The 19,277-nt window shown below is 36.0% G+C and overlaps 1 protein-coding gene across 6 annotated transcripts in view; it reads left to right on the top strand.

The window, feature by feature from the left end:
- MAPK10 (mitogen-activated protein kinase 10) overlaps window positions 1-19,277 on the top strand; it is a 280,579-nt gene that overhangs the window by 224,047 nt on the left and 37,255 nt on the right. For all 6 annotated transcript variants that reach the window (XM_070393316.1, XM_070393324.1, XM_070393300.1 and 3 more), the window contains 2 exons: window positions 3,727-3,909; window positions 6,443-6,567. In XM_070393316.1, the coding sequence (XP_070249417.1) occupies window positions 3,727-3,909; window positions 6,443-6,567 (308 nt within the window). The remainder of the gene's footprint in view (window positions 1-3,726; window positions 3,910-6,442; window positions 6,568-19,277) is intronic.

The raw sequence follows: 19,277 nt of genomic DNA on the forward strand, positions 1-19,277 counted from the left end.
TTAATATTTAAAAAAACTCGTTTTTACAATCCATATTTACTTTTTTTATTCATCTATTACAATACTGTTTACTGAAGACATTAGTTAATAGTCAATATTTGCACATTATCTTGTCTTATACTCTGTAAAGTCAAACTTTTTATAATATGACTAGTTTTATGTAGTGAATTTAGAATTAGATGAGGAAATTTAGTGTCAATAACTCCTATAAATGATATTTTTTAAATGCCTTTGATAAATATGTTAAGGGTGATAATTTCTTACTGAAATAGTAAATAAAAAATATAAAATATATTTATTGTTTTTTTAATAACTGCACAGACTGGACTCTGTCAATATTCAGATCTATATCCATACAGTATAAAAATAATGGCCCTGGTGCTGGAGGGTTACAGGTTTGATTCTCGGTCAAGGGCATGTAGTGGGGTTGCAGGTTTTAGCCCTTGCCCTCATCGGGGCTTGTGGGGGAGGCAACCAATCAATGTGTCTCACATCGATGTTTCTCTCTCTCTTTCTCTCCTCTTCCCCTCCTTCACTCCTTTCTACTCTCTAAAATGCAATGGAAAAAATATCCTTAGGTGAGGCTTAACAACAACAAAAAATGATAGTAATGACTTATGAGTTCTAAAGCAAATAAATCCTTTCACAAAATTACTTTTGGCCATTCTTTTTTTTCTTAAATATATTTTATTGATTTTTTTACAGAGAGGAAGGGAGAAGGATAGAGAGTTAGAAACATCGATCAGCTGCCTCCTGCACACTCCCCACTGGATATGTGCCTGCAACCAAGGCACATGCCCTTGACCGGAATCGAACCTGGGACCCTTGAGTCCGCAGGCCAACGCTCTATCCACTGAGCCAAACCAGTTAGGGCACTTTTGGCCATTCTTTAAAAAATATTTACCATGTTAACATTCATACATAAGCACAAAAATCAGTTAATATTTTATATATTTAAAAAATGTAACCATGTGGAAATCTGATGATTAAAATTTTTAAAATATGTATCACCTTTTTTTAAACCTAAAATATTAATAAAAATTAATTGTTTTGGGTGAATATGTTGGCCTGGCAAACTAAGGAGGTGATTTCAGAGACATTCTTTAAGGGAACTACTTATGACAAATATACCATCAATTTTATGGCCAAATTAAAACAATTTCTATCAGATAAATTTCAAACTTGCTCTTTTCCTTACTGGAATAATGGCAACAAGCATTGGATTTAGAGTCAGGAGATATGACTTCCAGTCTTGGCTTCTATTTGGTTAATAATTATTATAGAGGAAAATCATGTGGTTAAAGAAATATAGTTGGACAAGGTTGTTCATGTTGTGATCCTGTGAACATCTGGGAAAGAAGCACTAACACTTAAATATAATTTCATGTATGGGGAGAAAGAACTTAAAATGGATTGGTTAAAATAGACACAAACTTTTACAGATGACTATATCATCTTTATATTTTAAGTATTAACATTCAAGTACTTTATGGACAATAAAGATTCTTGCCTTCTTATGTTTTGTAAACTATTACATTAAGGACCATTATTGTGTTTTATCTAAAAAGCAATCTCAGGTAGAAAAATTCATTGAGTGCTTTGGTAGGCTCTAATTATCTATACTAATAAAAGTGTAATATGCTAATTAGACCAGACAACCAAATGACCTTCCGGACGTCCTTCCAGATGACTTTCTGGATGAAGCCGGGGCTGTGAGGGCTGAGGCAAGCTGCCACAGTTGCGAGGGCTAAGCCCCTTGCATGAATTTCATGCATTGGGCCTCTAGTAACTTATAAAAAGAAACATTTCAACTGTTCTTGTTTTAACAAATTCCACACTATCTGACTTTCCTTAAACTTTGCTCTAAAAATAACTTGGAATAGTTTGGGGAACACTATTTTAAAAGCAATAAATTTTTTACTAAATAACTCTACAACTCTAGTTAAATGTAACTAGAATATAATAGTGGGTTGGGAGTATCTTGCCCCTTTTTTAATGATACCTTTACAGAGATAGCTTCTTTGCCTCTATTTTTAGGTTGATATCATCTGTAAAATCCTAAGGAAGTTTGACCAGTGATTAAATGATAGCTTGGTAGGTCTTGATAACCTAACTGTATTTGAGAGTAGACCTCTTTTCATAATTTACAAAACAAGCCCTTGAGATTTATTTAGCTGTACTAACACTTTCTATTTAAATATGTTTAAATAGTTCAAGCTTAATTTTATCTATAATACTAATGTAAGTTTTTGTGTAAGAGTAACTTTAATCTTTTGTAACATTTTTAGCTCTTTTCTTTCTAATTATTCTGACTTACTACAATATTCTCATGAATATTATTCAATTTTTTCCCCTTTCACTTCATTTCTTGATATTACTCAATCATACATTTTTTTCATCCCAGTAACTAAGAGGATGTATAATAATTTAAATTTTATACAGTCAAATTACAAAGGAAGTAGATTTGCAAATTAACTTAATTTTATCTCTGTGCAATATCCTATCTACTTTGTTTGCATTATATATTATGTTTGTTAAATATAGTTCATGTTTTTTTGTCAGGCCTGCTGATCTTTTTTAGTCCAACTGTATTGAATAGCTAAGGATAAGGAGTTTACAAACCTCAATTAAGTAATATTATGGTAAGTTCCCTGAACTGTTGCAAATTACATTAGCAGAAATGAATGAATTAACTTATTATTAAAGGATAGAGTTGTAAAAGAATAAACAATGCAAAGGTAATACTTCCTGTGGTATTGGATTTAAGAAGAATTTCTAAGGCTTTTATCATTCATTGACACATGGCAAAGGGATTTCATTTTCATTAGTGCTATTTATCATTCACAAAAATATAACAAATGCTAATAATAAATAAAAAAGAGAATCTCATTCAGTATCAAAGAGCTAGCTCCAATTGGGGGGTATTAATATTCATATCAACAATATTTTTCCTGTAGAATTCCGCATGCTTAATGTACTTTTGAAACACACGCACTTGGATGGAATTCTATTATTTTAAATTGAACGTACTATGCTTACCCTCATGTCTTAATATTCAGGAAGACAGGACATGACCAAGAAAATAGGTATGAGACTGTGACTACTTTGATAAATAGAGAAATTTTTTAAGTCTTTGGTTAGGAATTAATGGATTATCTAATCAAAAATTATATTAATCCCATAAGTAATGCATATGAGTAGAAAACATTAACAGATGATGAAACTTCTTATTTGGTAGAGAAAGGAAGAAAAAAATCGTAAGAGGAATTCAAGAAACATGTAAATGAATCTTATTTAAATATTTGTGCATTTGTCATTTTTAGTAAATAAATGATTGAGGTAATTCCATGATAAAATATTATGTGTCACATTTTTTCTCTTTTAAGTTGCATGGTTATATAGAAGTTTATCTTAATATAAGAAATTCTTCTTGCGTTATTAAATACATTTTCATGTTTACAACCCAAAGTCTATCTCACGATATCCAATTTTGTTAAGTAGTGCTAGTTCGCCAATGGTGTATATGTTCCCAAAGTAAATTTAAAGTTTTAAGAGGATCCATTGCCTTACAATTCTGATTTTACATTTTTGTCCTTTTTTGCTTATTAAAACTCCAGTTGTGTTGCTGAGTGCTCAGGATTCTGAGAAGCAGTTAGTCTTCCAACTAGTGAAAGACAAGAGGTAGTAGCCTGTACTTTTGTTTGCCCTTAACTATTCAATTCTCAGATATTGACCAGTGGAACAAAGTAATTGAGCAACTAGGAACACCATGTCCGGAATTCATGAAGAAATTGCAACCCACAGTAAGAAATTATGTGGAGAATCGGCCTAAGTATGCAGGACTCACCTTTCCCAAGCTCTTTCCAGATTCCCTCTTCCCAGCGGATTCTGAGCACAATAAACTCAAAGGTAAGCCCACCAGGGACACTTGAGAACCGCTATGTGGGAGATGGGCTAAACATGCAAATGATAGAGACATATCTCTAACGTGAACTACCGAAATTTACGGAAAGGTATTTCTTTTTTATTATTGTATTAGAATTTTATTGTGTTGACTATACTTGAAACAAGTATTGGGTAAGGCTGGGAAATCTTTATAATAGTGAGGCTTCCATTATGATGGTGTTTATTGCAAGAGGATCCAAACTGTAATATAATACAATTACAATCATGAATATAATTACGACTGTGTGGTGTTGAGGGAATGCAGTAGGAAATTAATTAGAGACAGGTCATTCTAGGATTCCTCCAAGGGGTTCTGATTGAGTCAGGGAGATATCCTGGTTCAGGAGAGGTATTTCTTAAAAGATCTTTCTTACAAAGGGCAAGTGGTGAAGGATTTTAGAACTGACTGGATATCCAGAGAGAAGGATAATACTGAAGTGTGCAACAGTGGTGCAGGTTAATTATTTCATGGGGCTTATTTAGAATCTTAAAACTATTTTGTTGTGTAACTAAAGGACCAATGTAACATATCAAAATCATTGTTCTGATTCTTTTTATTACCTGGAAAATATTTTCAACACAAGTTGTTTGTTGTAAAATCTTGGAGAAGCAGGTGTCTGAGTTTTATTGTATTTTAGGGAATGCTTAGTCACATTTTTTTTTTTCATTTAGAGTGACACATGGGATTTTACCTACACATTTTATATTCAATATAAACACTTTCATTAATAAGTATTTTTTCAAATACTTTGTCTATAGCTGTGAACTTTAGTAACAAATCTTAGTTTCTTCACCCACAAAATTGGGATAATAATGCCTCAGTCGTAGGAACAGAGACAAGGAATAAATTTGGCAAAGTTATAAAGTATAATATAAATAAATTTCTAATTCTTTTTGTAACAGGACATTTCTGATAACATGATTTTGAAACAAATTTGGTTTTCCCTTCTGCCTGGGCTCAAATCCTGGCACAATAAACACTCAATAACTGTTAGATATAAAAATAATAATTGTATTTATTATTATTGAAAATGATCCTATACATTATAAAAACACACACATACTTTTGAAACTTAACCCCAAATATTCAGGGGGAGCAATATATTAGTTACATATTTATTTATTTATTTATTTTTTAAAACATATTTTATTGCTCTTTTACAGAGAGGAAGGGAGAGGGATAGAGAGTTAGAAACATCGATGAGAGAGAAACATCAATCAGCTGCCTCCTGCACACTCCCCACTGGGTATGTGCCCACAACCAAGGTACATGCCCTTGACTGGAGTCGAACCTGGGACCCTTGAGTCTGCAGGCCAATGCTCTATCCACTGAGCAAAACCGGTTAGGGCTATTAGTTACATATTTAATTTCAAGGCTTAATTTGTAACAACTATGGATGTAAATGAGACAGGGAAACTACAATGTACTATTATTTCCCAGGCTCTTACCATCTCCTCCAAACTTTCATCCGGCGTGTCCTCAATGTGCAGCATTGTTTTTGTGTCTGTGACATTACCCAGCTGCATTTCTTCCTTCAGCTGCCTCCACCAGCTCTCTGAATGGCAATAGACTAAATCATTACTAAATCTACTGCTTTTAAGATCAACACTGCCTATATACAGATCGAAGAAGATCTATGCCTATATGCAGATCTGTGGATCATTCTGCAACTCCCCCCAACCCCCACTTAACAACATGTCCACGTGAATATATATATAGATCAACCTCATTCTTTGAAATTGCCATATAAAATTCCATGGCACAGTTGTGTCAGAGGTCATTTGGTTGCTCTATAGATGGAAATTTAGACTGTTTTAAAACTTTTTTATTCCATAACCAATACTGAAATGAACTTCCCTTCTATGTGCATTTCATGAACATGTGCAATCATTTCTCTACTCTGTATACTAATAGGTAAAAGTGGAACTGCTGAGTCATAAGGTATTCACATTTTAAACTTTAATAGATACTGCCAAATTTGCTCTCTAAAAATCTGCATCAATTTACATTCCCACCAACATGAATGAAATTACTTGGTGTTCCTGGACATTACACCATCTTTTATTTTTGCAAATCTGCTGGATAAAACATATTTCATTGTTTCATTTTATGTTTCCCTAATCACTAGGTGAAGTTATCTGATTTTGGGGATGAAGGTACTACTTGGTTTTTGATTTCTTTTTATTTTTATTTTTTTATTATATATTTATTGACTTCAGAGAGGAAATGAGAGGGAGAGAGAGATAGAAACATCAATGATAAGAGAGAATCATCAATTGGCTGCCTCCTGCACGCCCTCTTCTGAGGATTGAACCTGCAACCTGGGTATGTGCTCTGACTAAGAATTGAACACTGACCTCCTGGTTCATAGGTCGACAATCAACCACTGAGCCACACCACTAGGCAATCTTTGTTTTCCTAATTTCCTCTCCCTCCAACAAATGTCCTTGCCAGAATAAAAATTTTATTAATTATTTTTCTCATTCGTCATTTCAGCCAGCCAAGCCAGGGACTTGTTGTCAAAGATGCTAGTGATTGACCCAGCCAAAAGGATATCAGTGGACGATGCCTTACAGCATCCATACATCAACGTCTGGTACGACCCTGCTGAAGTGGAGGCGGTAAGGCCTAAGCTTCTTTTACTTTCCTTCCACAAACAAATCATAGGAACTGGGTGCTCAGTGGTAAAAAGTGAGAGAATTAGAAACCCAACGAGCATACCAAAGACCTTCATGAAATCCCTAAGTCACAAACTTATTACTTCCCCTCTAAAAGTTTTCTTCTACCTGTGTTTTAAATGTATTTCTTTTTCAGGATTTCCTGTGAGAGATGGTGATTTAGTCTAACAAACCTTAGCGGTCCATGAGATATTTGCATTTGTTTTTGTTAAATTGTGAACTCTTCCTTTGTGTTTATTATCAGCCTCTCCTGAGGCAAACCAAGCAGCAGAAAATGTGATAGAGGATAAGTTACTTTCCCTCTACTTCCTTAATAAGATGCCTTCAGTAAAGTTTAGTACTGAAAACATTTAGATTTATAAAGCTTCTACCAGGCCATTGGTAGCTTTGTGAAACCTTGCATAAATTAGATGAGAAAATTGGGTGTTCCAATAAGGACAATATTTCAGATTCATTCTAAAATGACTACCACAATAAGATGTATCTCCGTATTTTAAATCTAGACATAGTTTAAGAATCCCCTTGGAAGCATAACTCTCCCTTTTCTTTCTTTCTTTAAAAAAAACTATTTTCCAGCCATTTAATATCTTTAATCACTTTCTTACATCTTTGCCTTTCTCCTTTTCTCTGCGTGGCATCAGGGCTGTACAGCGCAAATGGGGTATTGGTATTATTGCCCATTGTGTTTACAGGGCTACTATTGGGGATACCCTTTTTCCCTCTTTTAAATGGTAATATCAGCAGTATTACCTTGTACCCAAAACATCAAAATCTCTTCAAATTCTTAGAACACCTGTACTAAATGATTTCATTTTATTTCACATAATACCTTCAAATTACTTTATTTGAATTGGTTCTTAATCTTCTATTTGGAATGCTCTTTTTGTGTCTTTTTTTTCTCTTGCATCCTTTCTTCTACCCCAAATCTTGCTCCAGCATAGTTTTGCTTTGTTTCAGCTTCATTTCCTCTTCTTCATTGTGTGCTTGCCCATGTCAGAGATGCTAGATTCAAACTGACATAGTTCTTACCCTTTCATTCTTTTTTTAAAAATTCTTTTTATTGATTTCAGAGAAGAAGGGAAAGGGGGAGAGAGATAGAAACATCAACGATGAGAGAGAAACATCCATCGGCTGCCTCCTACATGCCCCATACATGCCCTATAACTGGGGATGGAGCCTGACGGGAATCAAACCCAGGACGCTTCAGTCCTCAGGCTGATGCTCTATCCACTGAGCCAAACCAGCTAGGGAACCCTCTCATTCTTCATTGGAGAAGTGAGATCTGATAGATGGGAGTAAGGATTAGGTAGAATAAAATTTTATAGATGTAGCATTTAAAAATCTACTTTTCATAGTAACCCAATCCGTAAGCAGTCACACATTTCGGAGACAACACTTTGGTGATAAATTAGTCTCCCAATTCTGGAGACGGGTGTGCAATCTTTGAGGACATTTTCTTAAGATCTGCTCTCCTCAGCACTTTTACAGCGATGTAACTTCATTTTGTTTCAAATTAATTTTTAGTCGCTTGAGTTTTACAAAATAAAAGCCCTAAAATTAAATACTTAAATTATAATGCTCTTAGAACTAAAAAACTAATGTTCTTACAACTAAAAAAATAGAGTCTTTTTCAATCTCTCACTCTTGGGAAATACTTTTAAGGATGTTCTTGGGGTAGAATAAAGTAATGAAATAAGTAAGATAGAGTATAATGTATGCGTATGGGACAATTAAGTATAGTATAGAATTTTTTCTGTGATGATTTTCAAGAAAATATTTTAGGTTATGTTGATAAATTTTTGAGGCAGACATACACTATTTGAAATTGTTGCTCCTTGTTGGTTTTGGTAGTTTAAATCATGTGGCATACTTTTCTTACATCTAGTGTAATGTGTGCAATCTGTTTTAATGGATTGTGGCTAGTGTTTAATTGGGGTCATAAAGTCTGCATTTGTAATTCGCTTGTAATTATGTTGCCTATAGAAGAGATAGTTGCTTAGAACTTATAACAGTATATTAATGAATAGTTTCAATGAGTTTTTAAACTTATTTTAATTCTTTATGAAAATTCATTTGAAGGATAAAGAGATGAAACTTAGGGTACTAAAATGTCTAGAGCCTTCTTTCAACCATGTCAATATAATCATGTTGGGGCAAGGATAGCAACAACGCAAGACGTATGAATTTTAGGAGAAGGATCAAATAGAGCCTGAAGGTCAAGGAAAAGGGATCAATTAATACACAGAACAAGCAAGTATTTAGCACCTTGACTAAGATCATTAGTCAGACAAGGGTAAACATTTTACATCTAGAGTGTTGCAGTGAATGGGTTGGAATCCTGACCCTTGGGCCAGGTTAGTTTATTGCTCTATGAAACGTATCAAGAGGTCACAACTAAGGATGTTAGAAGCAGTGATTGCTATGCTTTCTGCAATACCCTTAGAATTCATGCCTTTGTTATTGCATGGGAATATATATTTAAAGTATGATGACTGTGCTTTACAGACACATGGCAAAGCTATAATGGAATCACAAGTTTCCTGCCAGAACTGACAAGACTATTTTACAAAGTAAACTCCAGTGTGTCTCGATAAGCCAAATAAGTGGAAGTATGAAATAATCAAAATTTCCATGGTTATAAGTCATCAGAAGATCCAAGATTAGACAGCTTTTAAGTAACTTACATGATGTTAGTAAGAGAAGGAAATCAAAAGATGAAACAAAAATAAGGTCCAGTGGAAGTAAGTAAACAAGTGGAGAGAGGAATAAAGGAGAAAGTGCAAAAGAAGGTGATGTCTTCAGAAAAAATAGTAGAAAGAATAGTAGAGAAATGCTGTGTGTACTAATCTATCAATCATACTACTATCTCATCATATTTCCAAAAGTGCCAAAGTACCAAATGAAAAGAGAAGAGCATATGAATGCTGTCATAACTCTGAGGGAAATTATTCATGTTTTAAAAGTCGAATGTCAAGGTTAATAGTGATCTATCTGTGTAATAGCACAGAAAGATTTTGAAGTTATAACTGCTCAAATTATTCACAAGTTATTATTCAAATAAGGTTCAGAGTAATAAAATCGTGTGCCCCAAAATGAGCACAAAGGCCACACTTCATGTCAATGCTATTTCATGAAACAACTGTGGGAGGCACTCTAACTCTGCTTCGGTCTTCATCAAGAGGGCAAAGACATCATACACACACCAATGTAGTGTATTGGGTTGTGTGCATCTCCACAGGCATAAAAGATAGGTTAGGTTTCAATTTCTCTTCTGTCACTTACTATCTGGTCAATTTTTTTTTTTTCGAATTAAAGAGTCACATTTATTGCAATCCGGGACTATGAGGGGTCATTCCCAAATCTCATAGTAGTTATTTGGTCACAGTTCCAGGGTTATATAGGCAAAAAATCACAAAGGTATTGAATACATCTCAGGGTTTGGGATGAGGAACCTGGTTCGCAAAAAAGCAGTTTACAGAAGCAGAAATTAAGCATGTTAATTACAGTTTTGGGTCTCGGATCACTGAGTTGACAGAAACACATCACCTGGGACCGCTGGGTTGACAGGAACACATTATCTAGAGCCTTCGGGTCTCGAACCACTGAGTTGGCAGGAAGTCATTATCTAGAGCCATGGAGGCAATTTAGAGTAATTGCACTGTCCTGGTCTTAGGACCACTGAGTTGGCTGAAACACATTATCTGGAACCCTCGGGTCTTGGGATAATTGTGCTGTCCTGGTTTCCAGGTACAGAGGAATGTGCTTTCTAAAACCAGTAAGATAACAATCAATGGGATAGTCATTCAATCCAATGGGATGATTTATACAATTCAGAAAATCAAAGTAACTTTTCTATTGGTAAGCCAAACAACAGGGTTAGAGTTAAACTACAGTTTCAATCTGAAATGATTGCTACCATACTTCATTCCCCACTGGTTTTATGTACATGAGTCAAATCATGGACTCCTCTCTGGTCAAATTTTTAAACCTTTCTGCCACTCAGTTTTTGTTGTTGTTCCTCTTGTTTTTAAACTAAGATTAGGGAACAGTCCCACTTACTGTGTAGTGTTCTTCTGAGAATTTTAAGAGTTAATGTTCATAAAGTGCTTAGAACAGTACTTGGCAGCCAGGAAGGGTCATATAAATTATTATCATTCTCATTATTATTACTATTATGACTTTTACATACAAGGCTTTACTAGCTTTTGATATAGTAAAGATAGGTATGTATATATTCAGGGAAAAAGACCAGCTGCCCATGAAACTGCAGAAATATTCTACAACATTAAAAAATAATCACAGGCCGGGGAGGGTTAGAAATCAACCGAAGGACTTGTATGCATGCATATAAGCATAACCAATGGACACAAGACACTGGGGGGTAGGGGAGGCCGGGGGAAGGTCAAGTGGGGGGAAAGGAGACATATCTAATACTCTTTGTAATACTTTAAGCAATAAAACAAAATTTTAAAAAAACAAAACTTCAAGTCAAACCAAAAAGAAAAAAAATCACTTAAAATGATCTAGTTCCTACAAGATTTTAAAATGTTGCTCCTTTTCCTTTTTTCTTTTTAGCTGATGTATATCCACTGCTACCTTCCAAGTGTAAGAGAATCCAGTGCCATTAATTTAAATAAAGATGCAGACATATGATACAGTTCATAAATCCTCACTGTAACTATTATTATGAAACTAGGGGATATTCAAGGTGGTTTGTGGGAATCACTTTGAATATTTGCCCTGTGCTCTGTTGGAGGGAAATATGGAAATAGTGAGGATTAGTTGCCTTGTTCCTTACCAGATTCTTGAGTGTAGACATCCTGCTAGGGTAGAGGGTGGTTTTCACCTTGCAACCCCTGGGAGTAGAGATGAAGAAACCCTTTCAGAGTATTTTCACAAGCTAAGGAGGAATCGATTAACAATGTCTCTCCGCATATGAAAACAGAAATTAAGAAGTACATGAAATGTGACCATTTTTTTAAAGACACAGTTTTATTTGTCTCAGAAACTCCAGAACAGGCCAAGAAAGTGCTGAGGGCAGCAGCCTTACTAATGGTTTCTGCAGTTACTCTGCATTGCTAGGTGTGGCGAGGGAGAGGGGGAGGAAGGAGAGGGAGGATGTGCTCAGTCACCACACCAAAGACATCAAAACCCCAAGCAATCATCAGACAGAGGCCAATTAAAGCTTATGGGGCCAGAGAAGGACGTGTCCTTACTCCTCAATTCATGACAAAAAGAAAGGATGACGACCTGATACTAGAAGCATCTAAGAGGAACTGGGCTGGGGCTAAGCTCACAGCCAGCAGTGTTCAATCAGATCCACTGTTGTGCTGATGCCTTCATGTCAGAGAGGCCCAGGAACAGTCCTAAGTGGTCAAAACATTACTCTGGGAATCTGGACAGAGGGGCAGGCTTAGCTAGTTAGGCAGCTAGTATCTAAGATTCTGTTCTTGAAAACCCAGAGGAGGGATGGCAAGTAACATAGGACCTTCTGTATTGCAGCCAAGTCAATGTTACAGGAGAGAATGTTAGAACAGAGGCTTGCACATGGGGCTCCGGCTGAGAAGTAGACTGAGGAGAGAGGCTGGGCATGTTTGGATTGGGAATAGAAGTGCAGGTATCATTCTTATAGAGACTGAGGGACAAATTGTGACTAATCCAATCTAACCAGTTTGGGTGGAGTGTGATTTGGGAAGCAAGGCCCATGCTGAGCTTGTTTATAATTTCTTACCTGATTCAAGATTAATTTGGGAATTGGGATAAGGCTGGGTGGGACTTTAATCTAGCTGTACAGATCCTGAGGTAAACAATCTGGTCTTCAGATTCCCATTTACTGTTTGTTTATAACATAAGATAATTAACAGAGTCTTAAATAAATTATTAACTATTTCATTACTTTAGGGATTATGTTATTATTATTATTATTGTTTGTCTACAGCAAAATACTTTATAGGAACAATTACCCTGACTATTATATTAAGCTTTTATTGAAAGGCCATCATAGATTTTATGCCCTTTGAGCAGTCACTAACAGGCAGTATTTAACCTTCTTGTATTTTATTGGTCATTACCAAAGAGAGCACATGAAAGGGATGACCAACCATGCAGGAAATGCATTATTTTCAAAATTCTTGTGACATAGATATGTCCATTTTAATGTGTGTACCTGGAAAATTATTCAAGGTAAATCCTAAATGAGAGCTTAGAGTTCATTGTAGAATGGATCTGTGTGTGCAGCAGTTCAGCAAATATCAACATTCAGAATATCAGCTCTACAATTGGGAGCAGCTACAGGAACCCAGGACCAGAAATTATGATGAAGACAGTAGAATAGGGCTAGACACGGGATTGGAAAATATTGAGAAGAGAATCAGAAGCCTGTGGTCAAAGTAGTACAGCTTCCAGAGCTTGGTGTGAATAGTCCTGAGTGAGAGTTGATGCAGATACTTGGACAAATCCAACAGGTCGGGTGGTTACAACCAGTTCAGAAGAGACATTTGGTTCAAAATTAGAGGTCTGAGCAGATGCCACTCTAAAAGGCCTTGAAGCCAAGAGCAGATACTTTTAGAACAAACCAGAAATTAACAACAGTAGAGAGACCCTGCCAACCTTAGAGCAAGGAGATGGTTTACTGGAGCCCAGGCATGGGAAATGATGGCCTATCCCCTGGGAGCTGGGATTACAGATACAGAGGAGATACTGCAGCTTCTGGACAGAGCAACGGGGAGAAATGGCCTGGCTTCACCTCATCCCCTCATCTCCTAGTGATATCTCCCTCCTGTTGGCTGAAACTAAGCCACCTGATAGGTGATGCTGGAAATGCAGCCTGCAGGAGCCATCCTTGGAGATACAGAGCAGATAAAGGAAGGATGAGGGCTGTCTCTGTAGGCAAATAGGTCCAGGGCTGGTAAGCACCTATTCGTTTTTTCCTCATTCACATCTCTGAAATGCCCAACTACGTAAAATTAAGGTAACCAAGTGGTTATCCACACTTAATTTGGACAGGAGAAGGCTTTGGAGGTTACTCAGGGGCCTCACTGGGTAAAAGTGTAGTAAACATTACCCCTAACAACCCCTAATAACTATCATTTCCTCAAGGATCTTGTGATTTCACAAGTTCTATACCAACCTGAGAATCTTGGCAGAAGAGTATTTTTCATTGGGTTTTCAAATGAATGTGTGGACTTCTTTCATCTGTTGATGTTACTTTTTCAGTTGTTTGTTAGCTGGTTGAGGAGCGTATACTCTTCTGCTACTAAGTAGGTAAAATACACTAAAAAAGACATCTCCTTTTTGTCTTCTCCCTCACCCCTTTTTGTCTTCCTTCTCTTCTTAGCCTTTCCCCCTTTTTTAAAAAAAAAAATCAAGCTCTACAGAGCTGTTTACATAGACTTTGATTATATGTTAACAGTTTTAGTTATTTTTCCATCTATCTTGTAAAAAGTTATTGAACCCAAATTGCGTGTCCCACACTGACTTAGGTGCTGGTGATCCAGCAGTGAATTTTATAAACAAAACACAAGGTGCTTGCTTTCATTGACCTTGGTGGGTTTTTATGTACTTAATAGCTATGGAAATATTTATTGAGTGGGAATCCTATAACTCATCATCTTTGGACATAAATCCCTCCAAATGTGGTATGGGATAGACTTAGACAATAGGTCCAATTATATATGTATTAGATACATCTATATATACATTTAGGATTAAGAAAAAGACTATGAGCTACCATGAATATAAACAGCATCTAATGTTCAAACAATTCATCAGTAGCTGTCTACTTTTTGGTGATAAGCCACTGAATTAATTATATATGTGCTTATTTTAAATATTTTTTATCTGGTGAATCTGAGTTTGTGTTATGTAAAACATGAAGTACCTAGAAGAGATCATTTGAATGAGTTATAAATTAAAACATCTTTCTGAACAGGTTGTATCTCTCCCATTGAGATGAAAGGGGACTGAAGTCTTTGTAATTGACATTTTCCTTCTGTGAGTAATAGCAAAAGGTTAGGGCATGTCTCAGCTCAGCTTCTGAATAAGTAATCACCCTGAAATTCAGAAATGACTGTTTTTGTTTGCTGATTTCCCCCACAGCATACAGACACATGCTTAAAGCAGTTTGTAGATGTTATTTTTGTTTGCCTTTAGAGTGCCTGAGAGAGAAGCCAGTTTGGATATGAAGTTTGTTATATAAAATTTAATAGTAACTCTCATACTGTAGAAAAGATTTTTTAAATATATAAATACACATAACCTGCAACATTTGAGTTATTTAAGAATTTTTTGTAATACTCTGAACATTTTTATCAAGGAAGAAAAATTCTATTTCACCAAAATAATAAGAAACTAGTCTCTCTTAACATTTAATGGATGAAAAGCCTCCATTGCTTTTCATTAAAAGAAAAAAAGTGTAATGTGTCCGAATATGACCTGAGATTTTACTAGTGAGCTTATTACTAGTTTGCTTTTTGATGCTTTAGCTGTACCCACTTTTAGTAAGTAAGAAACAAAGCAAAACACAAAAATACTATTTTTTTACATCCTTTCAATCACTTTTATGCCTTGAATTTAAAGTTAGAAAACTTATAAATGATTTTTTTCATATGTGCAACTATATGTATCATGACATGTGATAAAGCACATCAATTGAATTTTCTCAGGAAAGTCCTATATGGAGCTTTTATAAAGGGAATTACTCTCTAGCCTTCTCAGATTGTTTCTAGCATTTTAACAATACCATTAAAAAACTTGGCTGGTGTTGCTCAATGGTTGAGCATCGACCTATGAACTAGGAGGTCATAGTTCCATTCTGGTCAGAGCACATGCCCGATTGTGGGCTCAATCCTCAGTAGGGGGCATTCAGGAGGCAGCCGATCAATGATTCTCCCTCATCATCGATGTTTCTATCTCTTCTCCTTCCTCTCTGAAATCAATAAAAAATATATTTTAAAAAACCACTACCAATGAAAAATATTACATATTTATACATGTTGGACAAACTACCCCATTACAGAGTATGAGAAAGGATGATTAACTATGACACCTGAAACTTGTAATGTTAGTGATTTCACTCCATAGTATAATATAGCGTCCTCTATGTGTTTTAAGTGTGACAATTAGTTTAAGTATTTCCCAAGTGCCCATCACCAGTCTAGTACGTAATCTGTGTGAAGGTCATGGGTGACTTTTTGTTCTCAGCAGTTGGGAAGGGAGAGGAATTGCTGACTGAGTGCTGCTGGGAGGTGAAACATCATCATTCCCTTCTCTCCATTCCCAAATTGCCATCATTTAAATTCTGTTTTTCAGACTAAATGTTCCTGTGAATTCTTTTAAATATGATTTTTCTCTACTCGCATGGAGTTAATAAGCTGGCTGAATCCCTCTCTCAGCTGTTCTCTCCATCTGTCCCGACACAAGGACTCCCTCTTTGAGTCTTATGATTTCTTATTGCAGCATGCAGCATGCTGTGAGACAGCGAGTGCCGCACGCCAGCAGGCTTCACTTGAGAAATAGTTTAGTGCCATCTACCTGTCATGGAAGAGCCTTTGAGGATGGAGTGGAACTCCAAGTCAGTTTGTTAGACTCAGAATGTATATGAATTTAGAAATAAATAGAAAGAAACATGAGCCACGATGAATATGAATTTGATGCACTCTAATTACGTGTTTAATTATAGAAAGAGCAATTCATATTTTGTGGTTCTCATTTGCTTGGTGGAAGTCAAATCCATGTCTAATTCCTAATATCGGCCATTTGTGGAATTCTAAATTTCCATCTGTTCATGCTGATGTATTCTTTCAGCAGCAAAATGTGAGCAATTTACTAATTGCCTTCCAGAGAAAATATAACTTAGCATTACATTTCCTATGCCCAGTGCCTCAGCTGGTAAGGATAGCTTTTGAATCACATTGGGATCGTTTTTGATGCCACGCATTATGTTGGTAGGAGCTTGTCAAAATGTTTGCTGTAGATAGATTTAGCCACCTGCTTTTAGTGGCCCCTCTCCCTGCATGACTTACAAGAAGAATATGTACTTCACTCAAACACTAATTCATTTGTCTCTAATTTTAGTGAATTATTCTACTGAAAATAAACATTCTTCTTGCTTTCAGCCCACTGAAAATACAAGGTTCTGGAGTGACTAAGCCACACCAGTTGAATAGTTCATTTTCAGGAGATAACTGTTTTGCTGATGGGTGGAGTCAGGTTTTGCTTTTCATATACTAGTATTACTTTGAGCCCTTTCGACAGTGACTACTGTTAATCTCTTGAATAGACAGACCACTGAAGGAGAAGTCTTTTAAAAAGGTGGTGAGGGAGCCCAGCTGGTGTAGCTCAGTGGTTGGGTACCGACCTATGAACCAGGAGGTCACAGTTTGATTCCTGGTCGGGGCATATGTCCAGGTTTTGGGCTCAATTCCCAGTAGGGGGCGTGCAGGAGGCAGTTAATCAATGATTCTCTCTCATCATTGATGTTTCTATCTCTCTCTCCCTCTCCCTTCCTCTCTGAAATCAATATATATATACATATCAAAGGTGGGGAGGAAACGAAAATTATTTTTCTAGAACATTCTACATCTGGCGCTCTCTGAAAGCCTGAGTTATAACGTCCCGTTGGGATCTTCTTTCTTTTCTTCTCTCTTAGTTGATCTCTTAGGTATTGTGAGATCCACTTACTTAACTCAAGGGAATAAGAATTTGTGAGAATATATTTTCTTTTCTTAGTATTTTCATCCTGGAAAGAAAAATATTATCTAATGGTGACATCTGCCTAGAGTGCCGCAAAGTAGTGTAATCTATAAACTGTGGAAGAAAAAAACACAGCAAATACTGTATTGCTTTAGTCTTTTAGAGCTGCTCCTGAGAAGTAAGCAAAGAAGTCAGTGTGGGAACTTGTAAAGTGTTCTGTCAGTGAAAAATTACCACACTTTATAGTGATAGAAATAATAAAAAAAAGGGAGGGGGGAAGACTAGGAGTAGGTCAGAAGAGAGAACCTCTGTTATCTCTTTCACCCTTAGATAAAAAGAGGTCATAAAAGTGGCGATTCTCCAGGAAACATCATTTATTAGGTAATTTGCATTCCTGCCTTGTTTGCCTATCTGCACTGTTGCTAAAATAATCAAACTATACTGTCCCCTTCCCACGATGTTTAGTCTGTCATAAAAGAATCTCCTGTAAACTAGTGTGTATGTAATTTCAAGGGCAGCTCTAAGGCACTCCTATCCATCCTCCTGTCATTATGTTTTCAACATAGAACCTTTGTTGACAAAGAAACTGATACTTCTCTGTGGAGGTGGTGATGTTTCCTGCAAGGCCCACAGGTTAATTATTATACACAAACCTTGTAATTTAAAGGCCACCTTCCTCCTGTTCCCAGCAGTAATGTTTATTTGGCAGGTGGCCCCTGTTTAAGTTTCTAAATCTGCTCTGGTTTGCTACTTAAAATGTTTTTCTTTGTTCTATCTCTACCAGATTCCATGAGGTTGAATTGCATGATAGACTTTTAATAGCATATTTTCCTTTTTAAAAAGATCACCAAATATACACGTGCCCATTCTATGCAATTCAATATAAAATATGTTTATTGTATCCATGTGCTGAGCACTGTACCAGAGTGAAGATGCACAAATGAGGGAACATTTCCCTGCCTTTTGGAGCTCACATCTAGCACTAAGCTCTCTTATCCTGGGATTCATTAACCCCCTTGGATAGGTCTCTAAGGGCTCCTAAAAACATCCTGAAATTATTTGCTTATAATTATGTATATACATCTTCCTAGGCGTATAGCTCATGGCCTTGGGGAGATTTTTGGAACTTTTACCTCCAAATTTAATTGTTAATATTTTTAAAAGCACTCATCTGGCAGAAAAAGTTTTGGATGGTGGGGCTACAAAATTGTGAGTCATTTACTGTTAGATAGATACTTAACTGTTACTAGTTATAGACATAATGCACTTCTTAGAAAATTGGCTTATTTCCTTGAGGTAGTTTTTTATTTGTATGACAAGTCCTTTGCACCTGTAAAGTTCCTACTTTTTTCAGGAAAAGGATGTAGAGGGAAGTGACAGGTAAATATAAAGCACCATGCTTTCAATTTTCATTATTGTAATTTTTAAAATTTATGAAACAGTTTCCTATGATCCGCTGCAAGTTAAAAATGACATTTCTTCAAGGACTAGAAATGAACAGCTAGTGTCTGCTTTTCACAGAGCTAGCTCTTTTCTTGTGCCACGAGGCTTTCAAGAGTCCCTTTGGCGTGTTGATTTATAGCTTTATGGGGGGTTGTTCTACAATGAATATAATAGATGTCAAGAGAATGACAGGTCCAACTTTCCTCACAATTTGCTTTCACTTTGTTTCTCCTAATAAAGAACTTATTTCCTTTGCATTATCCACTTTTCTCTGCCATGTTTGTTTCCCAAGATTTTTGTCCATTTTTCTAAGAAGGTGGTTATATTGTATGTTGCAACAACAAAAAATGAAACAAACGAACAGCAAAAGCATCTAAAAAGGCCTATATTTCTTTACTATGAAGGAGAATCATAGCTTAAATTACTCAATCATTGGTTTTAGAAATCATGCCTAGAGTTGATTATGCTTCCAGAGTTAGGGGAGAAATTGAGAAGTTTCACATTCTAGGGGAGAGGGG

This window comes from Myotis yumanensis, unplaced genomic scaffold (assembly GCF_028538775.1).
Source record: "Myotis yumanensis isolate MYYU_CA2020_CCGP unplaced genomic scaffold, mMyoYum1.0.hap1 SCAF_1, whole genome shotgun sequence".
NCBI classification, from domain to species: Eukaryota; Metazoa; Chordata; class Mammalia; order Chiroptera; family Vespertilionidae; genus Myotis; species Myotis yumanensis.